At 43.8% G+C, this 26,857-nt stretch overlaps 1 protein-coding gene across 1 annotated transcript in view; it reads right to left on the bottom strand.

Annotated features, from left to right (window-relative positions):
• C2H8orf34 (chromosome 2 C8orf34 homolog) overlaps positions 1-26,857 on the bottom strand; it is a 624,237-nt gene that overhangs the window by 66,164 nt on the left and 531,216 nt on the right. The window contains exon 13 of the mRNA XM_029591437.1: positions 10,445-10,947. Coding sequence (XP_029447297.1) covers positions 10,445-10,947 — 503 coding nt within the window. The remainder of the gene's footprint in view (positions 1-10,444; positions 10,948-26,857) is intronic.

The raw sequence follows: 26,857 nt of genomic DNA, 5'->3' as shown, positions 1-26,857 counted from the left end.
CATCCCTATGGTGATGCATGGAAGTGGCAGCATCATGTTGTGGGGATGTTTTTCAGCTGCCAGAACTTGGAGACTAGTTAGGATCAAGGGAAAGATGAATGCAGCAAAGTACAGAGGGATCCTTGTTGAAAACCTTCTCCAGAGTGCTCTGGACCTCTGACTGGGACAACGACCCTAAGCACACAGCCAAGATAATGTAGGAGTAGCTCTGGCATAAGTTTGAAAATGTCCTTGAATGGCCCAGCCAGAGCCTGGAGAAGAATGGAAGAAGTGCCAAGATTGTAGTATCATACTCAAGACAACTTGAGGCTGTAATCGCTGCAAAAGATGACTCAACAAAGTACTGAGTAAAAAATCTGAATACTTATCAAAATGCGATATTTCAGGTTTTTAAAATTAATTTGCACAAATTTCTACTGATTTTGTTTTGTCATTATGGGGTATTGTGTGTAGACAGAGAGAAAAAATGCATATTATCCATTTTATTTACAATAAGGCTACAACGTAACAAAATGTAGAAAAAGTAAAGGGGTCTATATACTTTCTGATGCGCTGTAGCTTTCTGTGTTATAATCTGACAAATATTTGAACTGATTTTCAGAGGGGAAATAAACTTTTCATGAAATATTATTACTATAACGCAAAAATTTGTTCAGAAAAGCCAAATAATTCTTGCTTAGTATTCCAGACATTATTCTACACAATTTGATAAAAATTTTCATTCTTCATAATCTGAGCACCATAAATTTGAGATAGCAACACTGTAATTTTTAAGTTTATATTTCTTGATGTGAATTCCTTTCACATATAAAAGATCATGGGATGGAGCACTTTAAAAGCTAGGATTGTGCATAGAAAAACATTTTAATTCAATTTATTTTGGTTCAGTTGCATCCTTGATTTGTTTTGTTTGTTTCAAACACATTTTTTGGTGTGTATTTGTTTCCTATTAAAGTTAATAGGAGAAGCTATTTTGGGTTCTAAATTTATTTTCCCAATTTCAATGAAACTTGCAGGAATACATCAATAGCAGAGATTCAGCATTCCAAAACACCAAGAATGGGGCAAAGTAGAATCGAGAATGATATCAATAGCTCAAGGCACATCTCAAAGGTAAAGTAGAATGAACACTGTCATAAACAGACTAAAGTACCGCAAAAGCAGCAAAGGAGTACCAATAGTGAGAAGAAAACCACAAAGCACCAAAACAGGGGTAAAGTGCACCAACAACAGGAGCATTTACAACTCAAGGCATCAAAAGAGGAGCAAAGAAGCATCAGTAGTGGCTTGAAGTTGCTCTATTACAAAAAGAGCAACTTTTTCTGGCTTGATTTCAACTGCTAAGACTTTATTTTGAAGGGGCACATTTTCTTTTCTTAATTGCTTTTGTTATTTTTATTTTTGAAAAAACGGATATGTGCATACTTTTTTTTTTTTTAATTTGCTGGGTATTAATGCTTAAGCCAGTGATGCCCATGGAGGTAGGATTTGAGCCCAACCCCCAGAATTGGCCATAACAGAGTCTTGTAGCTGAGACCGTAGTCTCTCCACGGATGAAGCCAACACTTCTAGTGTTCGCTGCTGTTCTCAGACATGAGCGGCTAGGCCAGGAATGGCCTGCAAGGTGGGAGACTCCACCGAGTCCATGGCCTTGGCAACCTGTTGCACTGGAGGTGGACCCTTTGACTGGTGCAGGATTGGTACAGCCCTCTGATCGGACCCGGAGAGTGCCTGCCACCAGGAGGCGGAGCACAGGAGGAGACAGAGGCTAGCTGGAGCTTCACCAATAGCAACCCAGGGTTCCCTCAGGTTGAGCCCTTGGTTACCCAGGCCACCTGGTCTTAGGTGGGCCTCGCAGGATCTCCTAGAGAGGAAGTGCAGAGGAGTGCCCACCACAAACAAGGATGCGAGGTTGATGTCCAAACAAGAATGTCCAGAGGTAACAGGAGGCCAGAACAGAGAGTCTGAGCGGATAGCGAGGATCAAGGCCAGAGTAACAGTTCAGAATGGTCAGCCGAAGCAGGGTTCAGTACATGTAGTCAATCCAGAAGTAGTCAGGTCAGGTAGAGGTCACATTCCAGGCAGCGATCAGGAGAAGTCAGTGGTCAGGCAGAGGTCAAGTTCCAGGCAGCGATCAGGAGTAGTCAGTGGTCAGGCAGAGGTCGGTTCCAGGCAGCAATCAAGAGTAGTCAGGAGCTAGCAATGATCAGTACTGTGACATCAGTCCGAAGGGTACTACCAGGGATGGAGAGACGAAGGAACAGGAGACCCTGGAACAGGAGACACAGGAGAAGCTGGAACTGGAGACACAGGAGACGCTGGAACAGAAGACACTGGAACAGGAGACGCTGGACAGCAAACTAGAGACACCGGAGTGTACGACCCGATTGCCAAGGCGAAGAAGTGGTGTCAGACCACTTCCTTTAATGCAGCCCTCAATCAGGGTGCGCCACGGAGGTGGGATCTGCCCCTGGCCCTTTAAGAGGCTGGGCGGTCTGAGCACGTGCCTAGGGGCGGGGCAGATGCCACGGAAGATTCCGAGCCCCGCTGTGAGGCCTGGACGGGAGACTGAGCGCGGGGGGCCGGCTGCGGAGTGTGAGAGCCCGGAGCTCATGGACGGACGAGAAAGGTGAGCCCGGCCATGGAGTGAATGCGGCCAGGAAGTGCAACACTTTTGTTTTCAACATTTTCATGAGTGACATTGGCAAAGGATTGTCAGGAAAGTTGTTCATTTTTGCTGATGCTACTAAAATCTGCAACAGGGTAGACAGCTAGGAAGGTTTTGAAAATATCAGGAGTGATCTAGCAAAGCTCAAGCAATGTCTCTCTTTTTTGCTTTGGAGTGTTCATGTCACTGTTGCTTGAAACCTTTGAACCTCTTTTTGTGCCTGGGCTGTTCATAGAAACAGAGAAATGTAAATGCAGAAAAAGACTGTATGGCATATCTAGTCTGCCCATCCACACCAACTAATTCAACTTACAATTTCTTTCACTCCCTCAGAGATTCCCTGTGTTTATCCCATGCTTTCTTGAAATCATATACTTTGTTTTCAATACCTCCATGAGAAGGCTGTTCCATGCATCCATGACCCTCTCTGTAACGAAATATTTCCTTAGATTACTCCTTATTCTTCCACCTTTTACCATCATCCCATGAACCCTTTTTCTAGTGCTTCCATTCCTTTGAAAGAGCCTAGTCTCCTGTACATGAAAACTTTGGTGGAATTTAAATGTCTCTATCATATCTCCCCATCCACCTAGGGCAGGGGTGGGCAATTAATTTTCCCATGGGGCCACATGAGAAATTGGGATGGTTTTAGAGGGCCGGACTAATATAATTAACTCAGTTCTCAATAGCCCTCCTTATGAAAAGACAGCAGTTTACCACCAATGTATGTCCTCTGAGAAAACACAACAAATAAGACCGATACAAACGCTTACATGCTAGCAAAATATCTCATCTCGGTAACAGACACAGAACCGACCTAACATACTCCCAGGATCTGTAGTAATGCACATAAACTAATCTGCACACAGTTACACCTGTATTATGGAATACACTCAAACAGGAGCAACCCTATCTATGAAAAGGCAACACTACAAATATTACATCAGACCCTAAACACCAATACACCTCTTATTAGGAAAACAGAACTAACAAGCAGCTATAGATCCCCAAACAGAAATAATTGTAAAACTATACTAATAAGCAGAATAAATGTTTCTAAACAGCTATGAACAGAATAACATCCAACAATTAAAAACTCATAAAAACTATTAAACATTCTCCAAACACCAATAAAATATTTCAAAAAAGCAGACATCATACAATTAAAATGGCAGTCAAGAAAAATAAACTTAAAGCCACCTTTACTTACCCCCTCCAGCAGCTCTCCTACTCCCCTTCCCTGCAGGCCATGGCACACACCAGAAGCAGCAGTAGAAGCTAAGCTCTATACTTATGGTCCTCTTCCTTAGTGCCCATGTCTCTCACACACACACCATACCAATCATGCCCCCATGACCAGTTTCTGTCTCTCACACACCAATCATCTCCCAAACAGTCTTTGGCACACACACACCAGTCACCTTCCTGAACAGTTTCTCTCATGCCATACACACACACACACACACACACACACACAGGCTTCCCACTCCCGTGTTCTACTTGCATATATGGTCTTCTCACTCTCATAATCACTTTCTCTGTCTCTCTCTCTCACACACACACACACACTCACTCACCAGTCTCTCACTCCCATGCTTGTTCTCTCCACATGCACAGGCTTCTCATTCCCAAAATCACTTTCTTTCTCTCTCACACACACACACACACCAGTCTCTCACTCCCATGTTCTCTTTCAGATATACCGGCTTCTCCCTCCCATGATGTGTCTCACACACACCCAGGTTTCTCACTCCCATGCTCACTCTTCACATGCACAGGCTTCTCATTCCCATAATCACTTTCTCTCTCTCTCTCTCTTTCTCTCTCACACACACACACACACACACACCAGTCACCTGATCTCACTCATGTATACACACACACACAGGCTTCCCACTCCCAAGTTCTCTTTCAGATATACAGGCTTCTCCCTCCCATGCTGTGTCTCACACACACCCAGGTTTCTCACTCTCATGCTCACTCTCTTCACATGCACAGGCTTCTCATTCCCATAATCACTTTCTCTCTGTTACACACACACCAGTCTCTCTCATTTCCATGCTCACTCTCCACGTGCACAGGCTTCTCATTCCCTGAATCACATTCTCTCACATTCACACACACCAGTCTTTTTCTCTCACACACACAGTCACCTTACCAAGCAGTCTCTCTCTCTCATGCATGCACACTCACCCAGGTTTCTCACTCCCACAACTCCAGGCTTCTTATGCTCATGCTTTCCCACATACCCAGACTTCTCACTTCCATGCTTTTTCTCACACACACACACACACACATCAGTCACCTCCCTGACTAATGCCTCACACTCTCACATACACATCAGTCATCTCCCTGAGCAATCACTTTCATTGTCTCTCACATACACGCACACATCAGCTCTCTGACCACTCAATCACACACAGGCTGGCTGGCTGCTTCTCACTCTCTCTTACTCACTTCCTCTTCCCCCTACATATGTCACGGAGTTTTTTGCCGGTCCGCGGCGCGCGCTCCCGGTCTCTCCCGCTGCCGTTGCCGCTGGGCTGTCAGCACGTTCAAGCCCAGTGGGAACGGCAGCGGTGTTGGAAGAAGCTATGGCACCCGCGGCTGGCCTTTTCTTCTTCCCGCGCCTGCCCCTCCGTGACCCGAAACAGGAAGTGATACAGGGAGCGGTGCGCGGGAAGGAGAAAGAGCCGTGCCGCGTCGGCTGCAGCATCGGCCCCCGAGCAATTGAACCAGCCGGCAATCGAGAAGAGAGTCAGCAGCATGAGCCCCCGCAGGCCAAGAAAGAAGAATCCCTTCGGCCGCGGGAGGCTCATGCTGCTGACTCTCTTCTCGATTGCCGGCTGGTTCAATTGCTCGGGGGCCGATGCTGCAGCCGACGCGGCATGGCTCTTTCTCCTTCCCGCGCACCGCTCCCTGTATCACTTCCTGTTTCGGGTCACGGGAGGGGCAGGCCCGGGAAGAAGAAAAGGCCAGCCGCGGGTGCCATAGCTTCTTCCAACACCGCTGCCGTTCCCACTGGGCTTGAACGTGAGACAGCCCAGCGGCAACGGCAGCGGGAGAGACCGGGAGCGCGCGCCGCGGACCGGCAAAAAACTCCGTGACATATGTAGGAAAGAAACTCGAGCGAAGGCACGCTGTCCGATTGGCCGGTACTGGGCAAGGCTTGCCCAGCACCGGTCAATCGGACAGCGTGCCTTCGCTCGAGTCACTCCCTCTTCCCCCCCCCCCACCCCGGACGCTGTAAAAAAAAAAAACAGTTCCTTCTCCGCTCCCCGATTGGCCGGCCAATCGGGGAGCGAGGGTGCGGAGAATGAACTGCTGCCTTCCCTCTGCAAGGGAAGGCAGCAGTGCCTCATTCCCCGTCTGCTCTCAGCAGTGGGCGGGCTGGATTCAGACCGTAGGCGGGCTGGATTCAGCCCGCGGGCCGCCCCTTGCCCAGGTCTGACCTAGGGTATACATGTTTAGATCTTTAAGTCTCTCCCCTTATGCTTTAGAACGAAGACCATAGGGATGTGAATCGTTTTTCTAACAAATTGAAATATCGTACAATATTTCTAAATTCGTTAATATATCTGGTAAAAAAAAGAAATGATCACTTTTCCCCCTGAATTTTCATAAAAATCGTTTTTCATGTTAGCGCGCACTAACAAAAAAACGTTTATTTTTTTTTATTTTTTGTTACTTTTGCTATTTTTGTTAGTGCGCGCTAACATGAGTTACCGTGCACTAACCCGAAAAACGATTTTTCACTAAAAAAAAAAACGGGGATCCGCGAGAAAATGAGATTTTCCCGCGGCCAGACGAACCTGAAAGCGGGAACGATCGGGCACCCGATTCACATCCCTACCAGTGATCATTCTGTAGCCACTCTCTGGATCAACTACAACCAGTTTATATCCTTTTGAAGGTCTCCAGAACTGCACATAGTATTCCAAATTATATCTCAACAGGGACTTATGCAGGGACAATATCATTTCCTTTTTTTGCTGAACATTCCTCTCCCTATCTAACCAAGCATCATTCTGGATTTTGCAGTCACTTTATCTACCTGTTTGGCCACTTTAAGATCATCAGATATGATGACCCCTACATTTTGCTCTTCCTTTGTACTTAGAAGACTTTCATCCTCTATACTGTAACTCTTCCTTCAGTTTTTGCAAACTATGGAGGTAATTTCAAAAGGGTTTGCATGTGTAAAACTGGGTTTTAAACACATAAATAGCCTTTTGAAACTTGCTACTTTTATGCACTTAAATCTTTTGAAAATTCACTACGAAATATATGTCAGCATTTTTTTTTAACATTAAATCTTAGCTCCAGATTTCCAGCCTGGTGACAAAGTCTGGCTATCCTCAAACTATCTTCAGCTCACTTCGCTCCACGCTTCGTTGGACCATTTCCCATTTTCTGATGATTAGGCAATCTCACCTATAGTCTGAAGCTACTATCTACATTGAAGATCCACAATGCGTTCCACATCTCACTATTGAAGCCATTGATCCTTAGTGAGTTCTCCAACAAGACACCTGAAGCTACTCCTACAGATGCAGACGAAGACATCGAATACTAGGTAGATGCTATTCTCGATGCGAGAAAAAGAGGCAGAGTATGGGAATACCTCTTATCATGGGATGGTTATGGATCTGAAGAAAACTCTTGGACTCCTTTGGCTAATATACTGGATAAAGAGATGCTACAGGACTTCCATAGATTGCATCCTCAGAAACCAAGACCTGGTAGAAAACAGCGTGGATGCCCTTTGAAGGGGGGTACTGTTGCAGCCGTCAGTTCTAGACAGCTTCGCCCCGTTTGCCTCACCTTGTTCATGGCTCCTCCTGCTTACCTAGGAAAGATGGCTACTGCCAAGTCTACAAGCCAACCTCTCCGGTGTCCCCAGAACGGCTATGGTGCAGCCTCCTGCCATGCTCCTCCCAGGTACCTACTAGGGTGTACATGCGCCACCCACGTCTTTATTCCAACCTTGGTGCGAACCTCGGGGGCGTTCCCCCTTGCTGACATCACGCCATCAGGGTATATAACCTATTCTAATTTGCTAGCTCGTTGAGTTAGCAAGGACTCGAATCCATTCCTGTCTACGCTACTCTGCCACTTCCGTGCTGCCACTGGAAGTTCTCTCTCTGCCCTTCGGGGTAACTGCTAACCTGGGTACCCGCTCCTTAGGGGCCCTCTGCTTTATTTCAGGTGTCTTACAGGGAACAGGTACTCGCTCCTTGAAGGCCTGCTCTCCCTGCCTCGGTGCCTGCACTTTCTTCTTCAACCTGGTGGAATTGCATACCTACAGCAAACACCTAGTGAGTACTCTCTCTCAGTCTGTCTCATCCACAGTACTATCTTGCCTGGAAATCTGCTTCGGAACCTCCCTATACCAACGGGGTGAGAAGGGCTCCCTCTGCTGAGGTCCCTGACTGCCTCACTACTGCCACCTCGGATGGTACTCTTCAAGCTGTATAATAAAGATAATAATAATTTATTGATTGAACAATTGCCTTCAATCAATAAATCAACTGCTCCACAGCCTCAACCTAGTCCTCAATAACAACAAGACAGAGATCCTAATCATCTCACAAGAGGACATGATTGGGCCGCTCTATCCATCGGAACCCCTCTATCAACCTTGCCCAATTTAAATCATTCTCCTCATGTGAGAGATCTAGGCGTCATCCTTGATAATCAGCTAAACTTAAAAAAATTTGTAAACACCAGCGCAAAGGAATGTTTTTACAAACTGCAAGTCCTCAGAAAGCTGAAACCACTACTCCACTTCAATGATTTCCGTATGGTGCTGCAATCCTTCATCCTATCGAAAATCGACTACTGCAACACCCTCCTGCTTGGGCTCCCGGCCTACACCATCAAACCACTCCAGATGATTCAGAACTCCACCGCCAGAATTCTCACTAATGCCAACAAAAGAGAACATATCACCCCTATCCTTAGGAACCTCCACTGGCTCCCCGTTAAAGCCAGGATTATCTTCAAAGTTCTCACAATTATTCATAAAGCAACGCACAACATCGCCCCGCTCTACCTAAGCTCCCAACTGTGCCCCAATACATCTTCCAGACCCATCAGAGGTGCATACAAAGACATACTCCACACCCCCCCAGCAAAATCTTCCCTAAGGAAATGCTCCTTTTCTTCAGCAGGCCCCACTCAGTGGAATGCGCTTCCTCCAGACATCCGACAAGAACCTTGCCACACGACTTTCAGAAAGAAACTTAAAACCTGGCTTTTCAGCCAAGCTTTTCCAGGAACATAAACTCCCTGCTCGCATCCAGCCTGCCCATTCCTCTGCCTTCTCCTACTTTCTGAGCCCATTAAGACTTCTGGGTGGCATGCTGGACCCTTACTGTATTCTCCTCGGCAACACATTGACTGTTACTCTCCCAAGATGTACTTCCCATTTACTACCCAATATTATTATGCACATTTCCTCATGTAGTTAATTGTATTTTTCTAAATTATAGTTTTCCCACATCCCAGTTTGTATCCCTTGTTCCATGTACCGTCTCCAGGCGAACTTGTTGTTCTCAGTTTAAATGTAAACTGATGTGATTTGTATGTCATACAGGAACACCGGTATATAAAAATTAAAAATAATAATAATAATCATAACTGGTGATTGTGAGTTCTGAGTCTAGCCTAGTACTGTGGCTCCTCACGGGGCTCCTCCCCGTGGGCATGATCATCTGCCACAGAACCCAAGGATCCACCCAAATACCACTTAACCATTACATTTCGCTCCCTAGCTTTGCCTTTGCAGCAGGTCTCCTCGCTGGTCGAGTATTCGTTGCCTCCTAGAGATTCGTCTCACTCCTGCATTCCTGTTCCTCATTTGTTCCTGGTTTCTGTCTCCTTGTTCCAGTCTTGCTCCATTCCTCAGATTGCCTTCACAGACTTCAACTCTGCTTTGCCTGACCACGCCATTGACTCTCTCCAAGCCCAGACCTCTGCTTCGCCTGACTATGCTATTCCCTATCTCCAGACCCAGACCTCTGCTTCGCCTGAAAATGCTACTGCCTATCTCCAGACCCAGACCATTGCTTCACCTGACTACGTTTGACTATCTCCGTGATAAGACCTCAGTCTTTCTTGCCACTGCCTCTGGATTGCCGCCAGCCCTGACTCAAGCCGGTTCCTCGACTACTCTCCAGTTTACTTCCTGGACTTGGTCTATTCAGGCTTTGGCCTGCTTTTGCTCTGCTGCCTCTGTTCCTTTGGCATCCGAGTCTCCAGGACACTACCAGTGTAAGACTGTACCATCTCTCACCTGATGTCTCTGGGCTGAACCCGATCTCTAAATCGACTACATACAGAAGCCCACATAAGACCAGCCGGACCCGGCACCCAAAGACTCAACCGGCATGGAACGGGGGCTGGTATTGGTGAAGCTCCATTCGGCCTCTGTTCATTAGCCCACTCTGCCTGCCGACGGTGGGGACCTGTAGGTCCCTACCTACGGGTTGCGTCAACCCCACCTCGGCTCAAGGGTCCACCTCCGGCGCAACATTTAGGGGATAAAAAAAACTAATGCAAATGAATACTTTTGATATTTTCAGGGGCATTATCCATTCATTTCAGTTTAAACAAATCTAAATGATAATGCCTTGTTTTGTTTCAGATTACCCATTTGTTTCAAATGAATGCAAATCCCTATTAAAAACAACTGCCTGAAAATCTCAAATCAGAAGCCAATATCTTAAACATTACAAATTCATTGTATGCCAAAGTAAAAACAGATATACTTACTTCTTGGAGACTGCTTCCCTGAGAGGTGTTTCCCATGTTAGCTGCATCCATTTGACTAGCCATGAGTGGAGAAATGTTGGTAGTCCTTCCAGTTTGGCTCTTGGATGTTATAGATCTGCTCCATTGAACACCAGTCTTTGTATTCATATTTCCATGGCTGCTGGGAGTAACAGATCGTGATGGCATGTTGTTTGGGGTTGCAGGTCTGCTTCCTTGAGCTGAAGGTATTTGAAATTTATTAATCAAAGTATTGGGAGTCTGAGGTCTACTGTTTGAGATGCTTGAGACCTGTGCTTTGCTATTTGTTTGCAGTGATATGTTGTTTCCCTGCAATGGAAGTGGGCTGTTTATTCCAGTTTGACTTGGCACTTGAGGTCTTGAATTCTGTCCTGGTGATGCCTGAAGATCTCCTTGTTGATCTGATATAAGTAAACTGCTACGTTGACTACTTGGACTCCTTGACATTCTCGCTTCAACCATTAATGCCAGGTCTTTTTCAATATCTGTACAACAGCAAAAAGATACAACATATCTATAACTGAGTGAGTTATACTTTTGTCAGCATCATAGAATAGAATGGTGTTTTTATCATTTTGTACTGCTGGTTCAAAGTTGAAAGAAAGATTTACCTAGTTAAAAAGTTCTGATGATGACCATATTCAGAGGATCATCTTAATTGTCCATGAAAATATATTACAGTAAAATAATTCTTAGTATATATGTATTTATTTATTTAAGATAAATATTCCACCAATCCACAGATCTTAATGGATAACAAAATACATACAAAATAAAAACATATATTAACAGACAACAGACAAGATACAAATATAGTAAAATAAACTAAATATAACAATACAGCCACCTAAATAATACAACTCTTGCTTCCAATCTCATTATCAGTACCCATTTTGTCCAACTGCACTATAGTACTACCCCTATCTACCTATCTTGCAAAACTGGAGATTTATAGGGTTGAAAGCCTGGGAAAAGAAATAGGCTTTAAGCTGTTTCCTAAAACATAGCAGGTCTTTTTTGGCCCTCAATTCCTTCAGGAGGCTATTCCATTGAGTGCACAGTTGAACATCCTGTTTCTAGATTCAGAGAACCTTACCTCACATAAGGAAGGAATTGCTAATAAACATTGAGAGGATGACTGAAGTATCTGGCTAAGTTAATAATTATGTAGTTTAGATGCATTGCAAGGAGAGAGTAAATCATGTTGTGATTTGAACATCTACTTGACAGGTCGATACAGTAAGGCCGCGGTAGAAACAGTGCGGCAGTGTCAGGCGCACCCTTCCTCCCCGCACGCACAGTTCTCTTCACTAAGTCCCCGATACTCTCTTCTAATTGCATGCAAATGCATGCCGCGGCTGTGAAGCGATAGGGAAGGGTTATGCCCGCGCAACCCATTTTACTGTATAGGCGCTGAGTGCAGCGCCTATACAGTAACCTGGGTGCGCTGGTACCTGTCATTTCAAATGTCATTTCAAATGACATTTGAAATGACAGGTACCAGGAAGTGTAAAAAACAAAAAACCAAAAATATAAAAACCTGAATGTTATAAATACCTGTCACTTTCCAAATCGTGCGGTCATCCAGGCAGCGGCGGGAGCCGGAGGGCCGCGTGGGTGCAGGCGGCCGGCGGCGGGAGCCGGGTGTTCGATCGAGGCCGCGGGCGGATGGACGCGTTTAATCGAGGCCGCGGGCGGATGGGCGCGTGTTTAATCGAGGCCGCGGGGGCGGGTGGGCGTGCGCGTTGGTTTCAGGTGGGCGGCGGCAGCGGCAGCGGCGGCGGGATCCGGGTGGGCGCGTGTTCAATCTAGGCCGCGGGCCGGGTCGCACAGGCGCGCATTCATCCAGGCGGAGGAGCCGGAGGCGAAAGCGGCCTCCGGCAGCCCCCACCGGCAGTGAATGAATGCGCGCCTGTGTGACCCGTGCGATTCGGTGCTCAAGGCAGTCACATGCCGTGACGTCACGCCGTGAGCGCCGAATCGCACGGGTCGCACAGGCGCGCATTCATTCACTGCCGGTGGGGGCTGCCGGAGGCCGCTTTCGCCTCTCCGCCTGGATGAATGCGCGCCTGTGCGACCCGGCCCGCGGCCTAGATTGAACACGCGCCCATCCGCCCGCGGCCTCGATTAAACTCGCGCCCACCCGGATCCCGCCGCCGCCCGCCTGAAACCAACGCGCGCCCACCCGCCCCCGCGGCCTCGATTAAACACGCGCCCATCCGCCCGCGGCCTCGATCGAACACCCGGCTCCCGCCGCCGGCCGCATGGACCCACGCGGCCCTCCGGCTCCCGCCGCTGCCTGGATGACCGCACGATTCGGAAAGTGACAGGTATTTAAAATTTTTTTTTTTTCTGACAGGTTTTATGTGTCCCACAGCATTACATTTTCTCGATCATCTCTTTATCGCTTTTTTTGTAATTGTTTTTTATTGTGTTTGAGTATCTTAAGTGGTGTCCATGGATTTGTTACAAGACTCACAGTCCTAACTCCTACTAGGGGGAGGCGGTAAACTAACACGTTAAGGCCGCGGCAAAACAACGGGTTACTAAGGAGATAATATCAGCGCCCATTACAGTATCGGAGGGGAATAGCTAATTCCTTCATTATACAGCTAATTCGTTCATTTACACATCATTTACATGCTGGGTGCGGAAAGGGTTATGTGTCTATTTTAAGAAGCGCTACGGACGCGTGAAACTGGAGACTGTATTGCTGGATCGCCTTACTCGTCTGTATTGTGCGCTCCCAGCTCGTTACAGACGGGAAATCTTTAACTGCATGTTACTGTATCGACCTGTGAATGAGTAGATGTGAATCGTTTATTTGCACTTTCGGATAACAGAAGGACCAGGGGGCATTCCATGAAGTTAGCAAGTAGCATATTTAAGACTAATCGGAGAAAATTATTTTTCACTCAACGCACAATAAAGCTCTGGAATTTGTTGCCAGAGGATGTGGTTAGTGCAGTTAGTATAGCTGGGTTCAAAAAAGGTTTGGATAAGTTCTTGGAGGAGAAGTCCATTAACTGCTATTAATCAAGTTTACTTAGGTAATAGCCATCAGAAGAATGGGATCTTCTTGGTGTTTGGGTACTTGCCAGGTTTTTGTGGCCATGTTTGGCCTCTGTTGGAAACAGGATGCTGGGGTTGATGGACTCTTGGTCTGACACAGCATGGCAATTTCTTATGTTCTAAGACCAGGGTAAGCATCTTGAATTTAATCCGGCATGGGACAGGCAGCCAATAGGAGATATATGATCCCTAGGTCCTACCCCACTGATCAACTAAATCACCGAGTTTCGTATCAGTTACAGTGATTTTAAATATATAGAAGGGAGCCCTAAAAAAGAACACTGCAGTAGTCCAAGGAAGACAGGACCAATGATTGAGTGACTATATGAAAATTAGTGTAATTAAGTAGTGGTTTTAAAGAACTCAAGGTAAAGAAGAAATATGGATAGTTTTACACAAAATGATGGATTTGTCAATAATAAAGAGAGATACTTGGCAGATTTCCAATGAGTGTTCCAATAAGGGGTTGTTGAGGAAGTGGATCCTTCGCCCGAGGTGGGGTTGGCGCAGCCTGCAGGGAAAAGCCTTGCAGGTCCCCACTGTCAGTAGACAGAGCTGTCAGAGTAGAAGCCCAAAAGGAGCTTTCCCAGTACCAGCCCTCGTTCCCCTTAGGTTGAGCCCTCGGGTGCCAGGGGGGCTGGACTTAGGTACGGGCCTCTGTAAAGAAGAAGATCTAAAGCTCGACAGATGAGGCAGGCCAGTACAGCCAGATGCAGATGGATCAGCCCACAAGCAGGACAGGTGAAAGACAGTGGAGTCTGGATGAGGCAGCGGTCAGAGGCAGGTAGAGTTCAATCAAAGATGGAGTACAGGCGGTGGTCAGTGGCAGGCAGAGGTCAAGCAGCATTGAGTACAGTCTAAGGTCAGCCAGAAGATCAATTAAAGGAGGATGAGGAAGATGAGGGACCACAAGACATGAGGGGATGCTGAAGACAGACGAGGGAGACTGACCACAGACAAGGAGATCAAAAGGCATACCAACAGCAGGAAACAAGGAGGGGAGACACGGACTCAGGAACACCACAGCAGAGACAGAAACCAAGAAGCAGAATCAGGAACAGGAGTCATAAACTCAGGCAAAGCAATTTTCCTGGAGGAGTTGACCTATTGCTGAGGCACTGGAGAGGCGTCTGGAGCAGCTTTATATAGGAGCCAGCCAGTGATGTCATCAAAGGGTGCCACCTGGCCTTTCCCACCACTGGCCCCTTAAATGTGGGGGAATCGGCCATGTGCACACCTAGGGAAGAAGGAGGGGAGGCTTCTTAGAAGGCAGTCCTGGGCCCGATGATTTAACGGCATCCTGCCGTGCTAGAGAGATGCTGGCTGGAACAGCGTGTCACGGCTTCCTGCCGCATTCAGGAGGAGGACACTGAATGGGACCGTTGGGAGCAACATGGGAGACGTGGCTTCTGGAGGCCACGCGGCTGGACCCAGCCAGTACATAAGGGCGGCTGCTTTTCAAGGTGTGGTTGGTCCGTTAAAGTACTTGACGAACGTATTAGTGATGGGAGATAAGATCCTTAGAAAAATTTAGGATATTGTCAAGGTACACCATGACACAGGTGTAAGGAAGGTCTCTGAAGGTCTCATTTAACATCTTTAAAATAATTCTGGGCAATACATATCTGAACGGAATAGCGAGGTACTGATAATGCCTGTCCCTTGTGTTGCAGGCTATCTTCCACTCATTGTTGGCATGGATGCGGACTAGATTGCAAGCCCCCTGTAGAGCCAATTTGGTAAAAATTCTTGCCCTTTGCAGGCAATCGAACAATTCTGAGATTAAGAGCAATGGGTATCAGTCCTTTTTAGTAACTGCATTGAGCTACCACTCAAGAAAAAGATCTAGGCATCATAGTGGATAACACATTGAAATCATCGGTTCAGTGTGCTGCGGCAGTCAAAAAAGCCAACAGAATGTTGGGAATTATTAGAAAGGGGTGAATAAAATGGAAAATGTCATAATGCCTCTGTATTGTTCCATGGTGAGACCACATCTTGAATACTGTGTACAATTCTGGACACCGCATTTCAAAAAAGATATAGTTGCGATAGAGAAGGTACCGAGAAGGGTGACCAAAATGATAAAGGGAATGGAACAGCTCCCCCATGAGGAAAGACTAAAGAAGTTAGGGCTTTTCAGCTTGGACAAGAGACGGCTGAGGGGGAATATGTTAGAGATGTTTAAAATCATGAGAGGTCTAGAATGGGTAAATGTGAATCGGTTATTTACTCTTTCGGATAATAGAAAGACTAGGGGGCACTCCATGAAGTTAGCATGTGGCACATTTAAAACTAATCGGAGAAAGTTCTTTTTCACTCAACGCACAATTAAACTCTGGAATTTGTTGCCAGAGGATGTGGTTAGTGCAGTTAGTGTAGCTAAAAACGAATTGGATAAGTTCTTGGAGAAGTCCATTATCTGCTATTAATTAAGTTGACTTATAAAATAGCCACTGCTATTACTAGCAACAGTAACATGGAATAGACTTAGTTTTGGGGTACTTGCCAGGTTCTGATGGCCTGGATTGGCCACTGTTGGAAACAGGATGCTGGGCTTGATGGACGCTTGGTCTGACCCAGTATGGCATGCTAAAAAAAATATATATATATATAAGAAGGGCAGAACAGAAATATTTTAAAATAAATTAAATAAATTGTCAGGACAGTCCTGGTTCATCCTTTTTGAAGAATTGTGTCCTGGTGGTGCCTAAATATCTCCTTCTTGATCTGACATATGTAAACTGCTATTCTGGCTACTTGGACTTTCTTGAGAGTTTGTCTATATTTCTGTCTTCGTTGCCTTTCCTGTGCTGGATGGTAAAGTTGTACATTTGCAATGATAGACTCCAATGCAGCAGCTTTCCATTTTCTCCTGTTTTCAGCCAGACCGAGGGATAGTGATTTGTAATAACAGTAAAGCTCATCCATAAAAATATGGTGCAGCTTTTTGAGAACCTACACCATCACCATCTTTCTGTCCAGATGTTTGCGGCTCAGGTACATAATGGGATGTTCTTAATACAGCCCCAATGCTGTAAATTGAGGCATCAGTCTACACCACAAATCTTTACTTATAGTCTGGTGCAGCTAGTACTAGAGCAGTAGCTAACACAGTCTTTAATGCTTGAAAGGCTGCTTCTCATGCCAGGGACTATAGATGATAACAGTAGCCGATTCTTCATTAGATCATTCAGGAGTTTGGCTATGGAATTAAACTGGAGCACAAACTGTCCCTAATAAGGTTAAAACTTGTTTCTTAATCTGGGAGTGGACCATCTCCGTCTTCATTTTCTGCAGTTGGAATTCCTGTTCTTGCCGCCGTCAGTCCTCTTGTTTTTTTCACCGCCATCAGTTTTTCTGTTCTTCCTGCCATTGTTGGTCCTCCTACTCTTGCAATTACATGTAGATCTGATGGATTTTCACTGACATAATAACAGAACCCGCCAGATTATGGGCCTGTGCCTTTAGGCAACTTGGTTTCTTTCCAGAAGTAGAACTCAGTACTTGCTAATACACCCTCACTGGAACAGATGGGTACAGAAACTCTTGGAATCTGTGGACATCCGGATACTCTCATGTTAGGACAAGTCTGTCCAGCATTTGGTCACTGTTTGGTCACTGTTGTCATGCTGCCTACTTCCATCAATATGCTGCCTACCTCCATCTTCTTAGTGTTTGGGTAATATGGGATCTTCTTAGTGTTTGGGTAATTGCCAGGTTCTTATGGCCTGGATTGGCCACTTTTGGAAACAGGATACTGGGCTTGATGGACCCTTGGTCTGACCCAGTATGGCAATTTCTTATCTAAGACAGCCAAACAAAAACTGAATAGGGAAAGGGGATCCTGCTGCTATTGCAGTTGTTCACTGAGGACTGTGTTTGGAGGTTGTCATAAGTAGGGGTCTATCATAAATCATTTGCCAGTTGGATCCAATGCCCTTTATCATTACCCTATCACATATCAAGTGGTAGCATTACCCTATCACATATCAAGAGGTAGCAAAAAAATTAAAGTAATACTAATTAAAGTAATACTAAACTCCATGTTCACTTAGAGAATAGCCACTGCCATTAGCAATGGTAACATGGAATAGACTTAGTTTTTGGGTACTTGCCAGGTTCTTATGGCCTGGATTGGCCTCTGTTGGAAACAGGATGCTGGGCTTGATGGACCCTTGGTCTGACCCAGTATGGCATGTTCTTATGTTCTAAAATCATAGGAACAAGTCTACTTTTTCCATGTCTCCTGATTATCAAAGGTTACATACAATTTTTCCTATGACTGTTTTTTACATCATAAAATACAAATATACTCACTGCTCTGGTGCCGTGGCTCTTTTTTTTTTTATCTGGCTATCATTTATATTCTCTAACACAAAAACATAAAATATGCCAAGCTGGGTCACACCAAAGTTCTATCAGATCCAGCGTCCTGTCTCTGACCGTGGCCAATCCGAGACACAAGTACCAAGCAGTTCCCAAAGAGTAGATCCATTCCTTATTCCTCACATCCAAGAGTAAACTATGGCGATTCCATGTCTACTTGGCCAGAGATGGACAAAGACATGTTGGTGTCCTGGACATGCTAGCAATTTGGCACCCCTGAAGTCTCATCAGCTTTTCTCTCTTGCACTGAAACCTCACCAGACTCTGTCCAGCTCCTCCCCCCTGCACGTAGCACAAATCATCAGTGTATTTATTTATTTAGAATTACTTGTATACTGCATACTCCATTAATCAAAGTGGTTTCCCGGTTAAAGCATAGATAAAAACAAATAACAACAATATCATAACATAATAAAACAAAAGTATAAAATCATACAAACCTCTACAGCCAACATCAGAGGACCTGATCCAAGCATATAAAAGCATATAAAACATATAAAAATCTACAGTCAACATCAACATTCCTAGTCTACATTAGTTGGTTAAAATATTGGCAGCCTGCCTGAAAAACCGGGAGGTTGATATTCAAAAGCCATTTAGATGGATAACTGAAAATTATCCATTAAAATGGCTAGCTGGCTCTCAGTTGCTTGACATCCTTCTCCCTATGGATCCAAACTTATGGATGTTCAGATCAATAGCTTCCTTGCACACAGAACCCAGTAAACAAGTTCTGCTCTTTATTCGTAGAGCGGGGCTCCTGGGGAAAGTCATTCTTAAAAAATGAATAGATGAGACACCACCGACAGTGGAATTCTGGTTTAAGCAACTACTTCATCTTAGCACTCTGGAATATGTCATAGCGAAAAACCTCTCACACAAGAGAGTAACCATAGTGACAGGAATCTGGGAACCTCTTTTTAGTTATCTTTCACCAAAAACTTATTAACTTTAGAAGTCTTAAGATACATTCCATATCACTCGAAGGTCATCTCACAAGGTTGATTATGCCCCATCAGGGCTTATTATTATTATAAATAAAGCTTGGGTAGTACCCTCATTATGGGTTCTTTTATCAGTGACATTAATTTTATTACTGTCTTTGTCATTGCCCTTGCCATTATGGTTATCTGTATCACCTTTGTTATTATTGCATTGATGATTGTTCTTCCGGTACATATGGATCTTGATCAACATACCACCCAACTGGTTACGGTAATGACAGCTTTGATGCCAATTACTAATGATGCGACAGGGATTGTGGTCTGTGATGTTTCCTACAGTACCTTTGTCGAGTTTCATGCCTCTTTCAAACTCTTGTACCTCAAGACTGCCCTGATTCAAACTTGTTCCACCTGAACTCAGTGACAGACGGGGAATGGGGGGGATGGGGGGGGGATGGAGGAAAGGGAAGGGGGGGGTCGAAATGTCCTATTCAAGACAAAAAAAAAAAAAAGGGTTACTTGGTTATCACTGCTTAGCGCAAAATCACTATATAATGTTCCCAAGTTTTTGTGCCTACAATTGTATAGGATTCAAAAGCAGTGTTGTGGAACATTCAATGTTATATGTTACATACTGTGTTCTTTCTTTGTACCCAATGTTCAACTGTTTAATTGGTTTCCCAATAAAAATGTTGATTCAAAAAAAAAAAAATGGCTAGCTGGCTATATTTAAAGCCACATGCGACTAAATTCTAGCTGCAAAATGACTAATGACTATCAATGCGGCTAAATCTGGTCACGCTGTAGGGCTGTCCTAAAGTTAGGCATATATACTTATCTGGCTAACTTTAAGATAGCCGTATCGCTGAATATCCCCGTTAAGTTAGATGGATAGCTATATCTGGTAACTTAAATAGCCATTCTTTGGCTGAATATCGGCCCCCAAGTTTTTAACTCCTTTTTAAACTTTTCCTTTCTGGTTCAAGCCGCAGATTTTCAGGCATCATATTCCATAAAATAGGGCCTGCAACTGAAATGGCCCTTCCCTAAATGTGATTGGGTGAATTGATGGGACATGTAACAGGACCTTATTCACAAAGCGTAAGCAGCACTGAGGGGTATAAAAATGAAATCTGGTAGCTAACCAGGAATTATTGGCATCATGCATGATTTTGTGAACCAATGTTAATACTTTATAATGAATTCTGTATTGGATGGGTAACCAGCACAAATTTTCTAATATGGGAGTTATGTGATCGTATTTTGTTTTCCAGTGAAAACCTGTGCTGCCGAGTTCTAAAATAATTGAAGTGGTCTCATTGTATTGGCAGATATGCCTAGCAATAAGGAGTTGCAGTAATTCAAACCTCCAAGAAGCCCCAGATCAAGAGGAAATTATTCCTACAGTTAAAACCATGTCTTTTGCTACTAGGAGCAACTTTCTTTCTGAAGTTTCCGTGTAAATGAATTCACACTGGTAATCCTCTGCAAAATGGCAGACCCCACAGCAAAACCAGGAATTTATAATATACTCAGCTCAGTGTTCCATAACTACAACAGGCTGGCGCTTGCATCTCTAGTGCAAACATAGGACAAGACAATTGACAAATAGTTTATAGAATTCTCCCACACAGATCAGCATTGAATCTGATGGCACATAAAGATTGTTGGCCCATTGAGTCTATTGCAATACTGTAGACCCCAGTCAATCTCCAGCTATCTTCCTGACACACTTAAAAGCTTTTCAAAAAAATGAGGATCGAAATGTAAAATAACAGTGTGACAGAAGATATCATCTATATAAGTTAAAAAGAGGTGTGTTATGGAATTTTGTACACTGATAGAAAAATAGTAAGTTATCAGGGAAACATGTTTATTTTTGTGGACCCTATGCACTTGGAAATATTTATAGCTGATAAATCGACATGATGCCTTCTGGGAGTTAGTGAACTGGGAGGGTTAATTGATCTAAACAAGCTATGTTTCGTTTTTATGTAAGTAGGTTTCATTTGTTAGCAATTCCTTTTGAAATGTGGACTTGATCAAGTATGATGAGAGAGTTACTATATTTTCTTTGTTTTTATGATATACTTTGTTTTTGTATATGTTATAATTTAAAAAGCTTTATATATATATAAGGAAACCTCACAGGTAATTAGGCATTGACGTGATTGTGCATAAGCATATAACTGCATGTGTTCTATGACTTGTCTCAGATGCTTCCCACAGTCTGCAAGACATGTTTCACAATGAAGACAAAGATGCAGCAGCTGAGGACAAGTCCCTCACAGAAAGCAAGAAGGGAAAATATGAAGAATGATCAAGAGGAAGCCTCTACCTTCTGCAACTTTTCCACCTCTGGTTTCAAACCCACTGAATCAGATACTCATGTGCGGTTTGAATAGAGTGGATGCAGTGGAAGGGGTCAAAGTAGAGGGACATGTGGCGCAGTTTTTGATTTCTTTACATATATTGGCTGGCAATCAGCGATGGTCATTCCTATCATTTTTGTGGTTAGTCTCTCCAATGACCACAGCAGGCATTCTGAGACTTTAGCATGAACAGCTCACCAGTTCATGCAGTTTTTTGTAGTTTGGGCTTGAATTTGTAGTTCGAAAACAATGTCTGTATTAAAAAGAGCATTAGCAGTAAATTTCAGAGACTGAAATCATTCTGAACATACTATGGCTTAGGAATGAGGTCCATTCCTGTCAAGGTATGTACAAAACAAATTCATTTGGAGATACTACCCCAAGGAGAATGTTCAGATGACATTACTTTCCCAAATCAGGGCTGCCAGATTCCTTGTAGACTAGGTCAGGCAACATCTGAGCCCAGTCCTTTTCTTCTTTCAAGACTGTCCAGACTTAATGTTATCTGGACGTATTTGTTGGATATCTGCAGTGTGCATGGTACAGCATCCAGGATGAAACCATTGCTTTCCTTCTCTAATTCCTCTTCCACAGTGGTAGCTGTGGGATCCTGTAGTATGTATCCCTGCATTGAGAAGTTCATCAAGGTGCTCTCTGCAAAGCAATTGGACCTAGGGAACGTATAGAGATGAGCAAGTTGTATTGTTGAAACAATGCATTCCTTTTCCTGCCATCAGAAACTTAAGGTTCCTGCTCATCCTTTAAAGGGACTGGTGTTCCAAGTCTGACACAAAATGCTTAGAATATTTCATTACAACGCCACATTTTCACCATTATCTCCGATTATATGGAACCCATTTGGTTCTCGTGGTTGAAATATCTGGAAATGCATAGGGCCTTAGATTTTATAAAAGTGGGAACCTTTCTGCCAGGAGACTCTATTCTTAAAATGAAGCCAGATGTCACTATCCCAGTTTTTCCTTTGATAAAGCCCAACATTTTATAGGATCGAATATTTGAAATATGTTTATTGAAATATATATAAAACAGCCTGACATACATTGATTTCTTATGCATATAAAGCAAAGGTTGGAATATATACATTAACCAGTAAATATTCTCAATATTTTCTCATCTCTATCCCCAAAATATCACCCACCTCTTACACAAAATCACAGATAATGCAGAACAGAGCCCAATGACCCTTCCAAGCTCATATATATATATATATATATATATATATATATATATATATATATATATATATATATATATTTGCTGTTCAATATCAGGCATAAACATAATGACATGTAGGCGAGACTTGTCCATTCCCTTTACAGCATTCCCCACTCCTTTCCATCCCTATATTCCATTAATGATGTTATTGCCATATTATGGGCCATTGAGCAAGAGGTAGACAGAAGCTGCCAATAGCCACATCCAATGCATATATCAGAAGATGCATATAGTACATCAACTAAACGCAGTATGATCAAGGATAGTTAAGCACCATACTCCTCACTCTAGGGGAAAGTGATTGTAAGTATTCATCCTATACTTCCACAAAGCATAGTTTACATTTAAAGGAACATATGGTGTCTAGATTTTCCATCTACATTAGGTCATGTAACATGTTCCTCCAAGCCCAATAGGCCAGGGGAGATCCATCATACCAAACTGACAGAATGGCTTTCTTCCCCAACAGACAAGCCTTCTGGACAAACAGTGTATTTCTGTATCTAGCTAAATCAGAAGCTACATGATCAAACAGAACAGCTTCTGGAGAAAATGATATAACCCATCCCAATATCTTAATCAGAAAGTTCTTTGCTCTGCCCCAAAAGCTCGGACCACGGAGCACATACAGAAGTAATGTCATAAGAGTATCTCTGGTTGTGTTACATTTAGCACAAATCTCTGATTACACAAGTCCTGCCTTAAAGAGGTGGGTTGGGGTAACCTGCATAGAGTTGACAACAACCCATAAAAGAAACATGAGAGTAAACTGTATAGAGCAGCAGCTACTACCCCTTAACAGAAACATAGGGGTAACCTTAACCTGCACGGAGTGGCAGTTACTACCATAAAAAAAATGCTGGGCAGACTGGATGGGCCATTTGGTCTTTTTCTGCTGTCAATACTACTGTATGTACTATGTAGGTACACCTTCAGCAGAAATTTATAAGGTATCTTATGCAAATAGGCACCTCCCACTAGGCTCGGGAGTCTCTTACAACACTGAAAGCTGTAGCCCTGACATATTTAAAGAAATTTCAGAGAGCAATTTTTGTAATAAGGGTTCATAGTCAGCAGTGCTGGAGAGCTGTGACATTGCATGATATAAGCAAGAGATGACCATTCTTTATCTTTCAATTTGAAAGCATTTCTCTATAAATTCCTTAAACTCTTTAGTAAAATGAGTGCTAGTGAATGTCTATATGTAATGTTTCAACTGCATATATGAAAAGTGTATTTAGAGTCTAGTCTCTAGTGGGATTCCAGCTCCAGAAAGGGAAAGATCTTATCATCACTAGATGTCTGATCCCTTTTTGAGCCCACTATGAAAAGACTCTAGATTGTATCCCTGGAGTGAAAGCTTGATTTCCCTGCAAGGGCATGAATATCGATTCTGTGTGGCTATGTTCTAATTTAGCACATAGGAACTTCCAAACCTGCTGCATAGATGTCAGGTTGCATGCAGAACATAACGGGGTGGAGGGAAGCAACCAATCTTTCTTCAAATGAGAAAAGTTAAAGAGCCAGTCTTTTAAATGTCAAAAGAGGCATGCCATATTGAACCCTCAAAGTTTGGGATGCTGAACCCCTTTTCTTTCCAGCCCCCCACTAGCTGCCTGATTGGAATCCTAGCCCGTCCCTTCCACCATACAAATCAGGACAACATTGCATAACTGAATTTCAAATCTTTTTTGTAAGGACAACAGTAAGACCTGCAGGACATATAGCCACTGTGGCCATAAAATCATTTAAAGCAGATTAACTTTCCCAGTTGCCGAATTGGAAGAGAATTCCACAACAGATATTTGTCCTTCATCCTCTTCAACAATATAAGCATATTCAAATTGAATAATCTGAAGAGATCTAAAGGAAGAATAATATCCAATAGAGGGAAATCCCAACCCCCACAAAGCTTCCACTTGAGGGGAAGAGGCCTGTGCTTCTGATTTCCCCATATTGTTTAAATCCAGAGAAGGAGCCAAACCTAGTAAAATATTTCAGGAGTTCTGGCAAGGAGTCCCGGGATTGTGAAAAATGAATAAGGAGGTCATCTGTGAAGGCTGCTATTTTATAGATTCGATCCACAGTGAAAATTCCTTTACCCTTGTTGTCTTGTATAGTCTGTAACTGAGGTTCTAAAGACAGAAGGAACAGCAGTGGAGAAAGGAGGCACTCCTGGCATGTTCCCCGATAGATGGAGAACTCATCTGTTGCCTCTCTATTCACAAGGATTGCCGCTTTAGGGTCCGAATAAAGAAGTTTCACCACCTCTAAAAAAAAAAAACAAAAACCTCTGAAAACCCAAAGTCTTCCAATACAAAGAACAGATATTCCCCAGTGAACTCGAGCAAATGTTTTTTAGCATCAAAACTCACCAGAAGAGAGGGAGTATGAAATTGGCTACTATGAGTGAGAGACAACAAAAATTTCCATACATTTAATGCAGAATGCTGGCCCCTCACAAACCGTAACTGACGACCGGCTATAAACCTGGGGAGAAACCTCATTAATCTATCCACAAATATCTTTGTCAAAAGCTTAATGTCAAACTTTAACAAAGATATAGGTTGGTAGGACTCTAGTTGTAATAGATCTTTCCCCTTTTTTGGAAGGATAGTAATGAGAGCTGTATTCCTATTGATAGGAAAACTTTTTAACTTGACTATAGGACTGAACATGGCTTACAGTGGTAGTGTAACCTGGGCCTGCAGAAATTTATAAAATTAACCCCCATAACTGTCTGGGCCTGGTGCCTTACTGTAGCCTGCTGTATTTCCACCTGGATCTCTTGGGCAGGTTTTGGGGTGTTGATGACCTCTAATTGAAGAGCCGTAAGTTGAGGCAAAGTCAGGTTATGAAGAAATGAATCTTGGCCCTCAGGTCACTAAGTTCTTTGGAGAAAATACATTGCAGCCCGAATTTCCGATGGCCTGCACGCATAAAATCCAGGGCTTATATATGTGGCAGAGCCCTGTGCGTGCTGAGCACATTTTCGAAAGGGCCTGGACATGGGCATAACCCCTGGTACACGCAGAAGTGCCGGGCCATATAAAAGGGGCGGACTGGGGGGCAGGAAGGGGGCCTGGTAGGACAGTGGCCATTAGGCCATTGTGAGATGTTCCCCACAGACTAACCCTTTTAAAATCAGGTACCTACTTCCGGGTTTTTTATTTAAGTGTTCACCTGATACAACAGGGCCTTATGGATCTAAATAGCAACCCCAGCCTTCTGAGTGCCTGATAAGGCCCAATAGGCATCTCCCACTCACCATCATCTCAAATTTCTATGTTCCACATCATTTAAATGTGTTTCTTGAATTATGACAATATCAGACATGCCTCAATAATATCTCCGGAGGAGCATTAAGTAATGAAACAAAACAAATGTGAGCAGCTAGGTAAGGGTTAGGGGTTGGGGAGGAGAGGGGAAAAGGTAGGAAGGTTAGGTAGAGGTATAGGGAAGTTTCCTCCCAGTCCGCTCCTTAACTGGAGCAGACTGGGAGAGAACTAGGCAAGGCCTACTCGCATTGCCACACGTTGCTTTTTAAAATCCTTCCCCCTCCCGAGTCCTGACCTGCCCGCACATGTGCGTGTGAAATTTTAAGTACGGTGCATGTTATAAAATAGCTGCGTCCATGTGTGCGCTCCAGGAACCGCACGCACATAGACGCCCATGCCTTTCAAAACTGACACCTTAAAGTGTTCCAAACAGACTTTTTGGAGTTGTTCTTTGGAGTTAACTACATTAAGCATATTGTCCCAAATAGCTGTTATAAATTTAGCACTTTCTCTGCACTTAACTAGGGAAGCCAAGAGCTTACCAGATTTATTGCCGAATTTATAGAGCTGATGCTTATAACAGAGCATAGACTTTTGTGCCCTTTGTTGAATTAAGGAATTTAAAGCAACTTGGGAGGAAATAAAGTTTGCTCTCACAATTGCTGTGAATGTATTAGCCAACTTCATTTTATCCTGTCTAACTTGATTCTCAAGCTTAATTATTTTTTTATCCAGATCTTTCCTTCTTCTAATTAGATATGCTATGATATCCCCATGTAGAACAATTTTTGCAGTTTCCCAATACAAAGCAGCCTGATTAAATTTGTGGAATTCCTTCCACTTCTGTTGCAAGTATGCTTGGAACCCCAGATCCTTACATAAATAGGCTGGGAATTTCCAATGTGCCCTACCAATCCCCCTCTCTGACCATTTCATATCAAGCCAGATTATGGAATGATCAGATATTTCCAATAGACCTATGGTAGGTTTGACTATCTGAGAAAAAAAATCTGTTATGACACCAACAGACAGTCGGTTCAAGATTCAATAGTGTGTGCCCGGGGATATGGGTATAATTTCGCTTAGTTGGATGTAGCACTTTCC

Source organism: Rhinatrema bivittatum, chromosome 2, assembly GCF_901001135.1.
Source record: "Rhinatrema bivittatum chromosome 2, aRhiBiv1.1, whole genome shotgun sequence".
Classification (NCBI taxonomy): domain Eukaryota; kingdom Metazoa; phylum Chordata; class Amphibia; order Gymnophiona; family Rhinatrematidae; genus Rhinatrema; species Rhinatrema bivittatum.
This window is presented reverse-complemented; position numbering and strand designations above follow the sequence as displayed.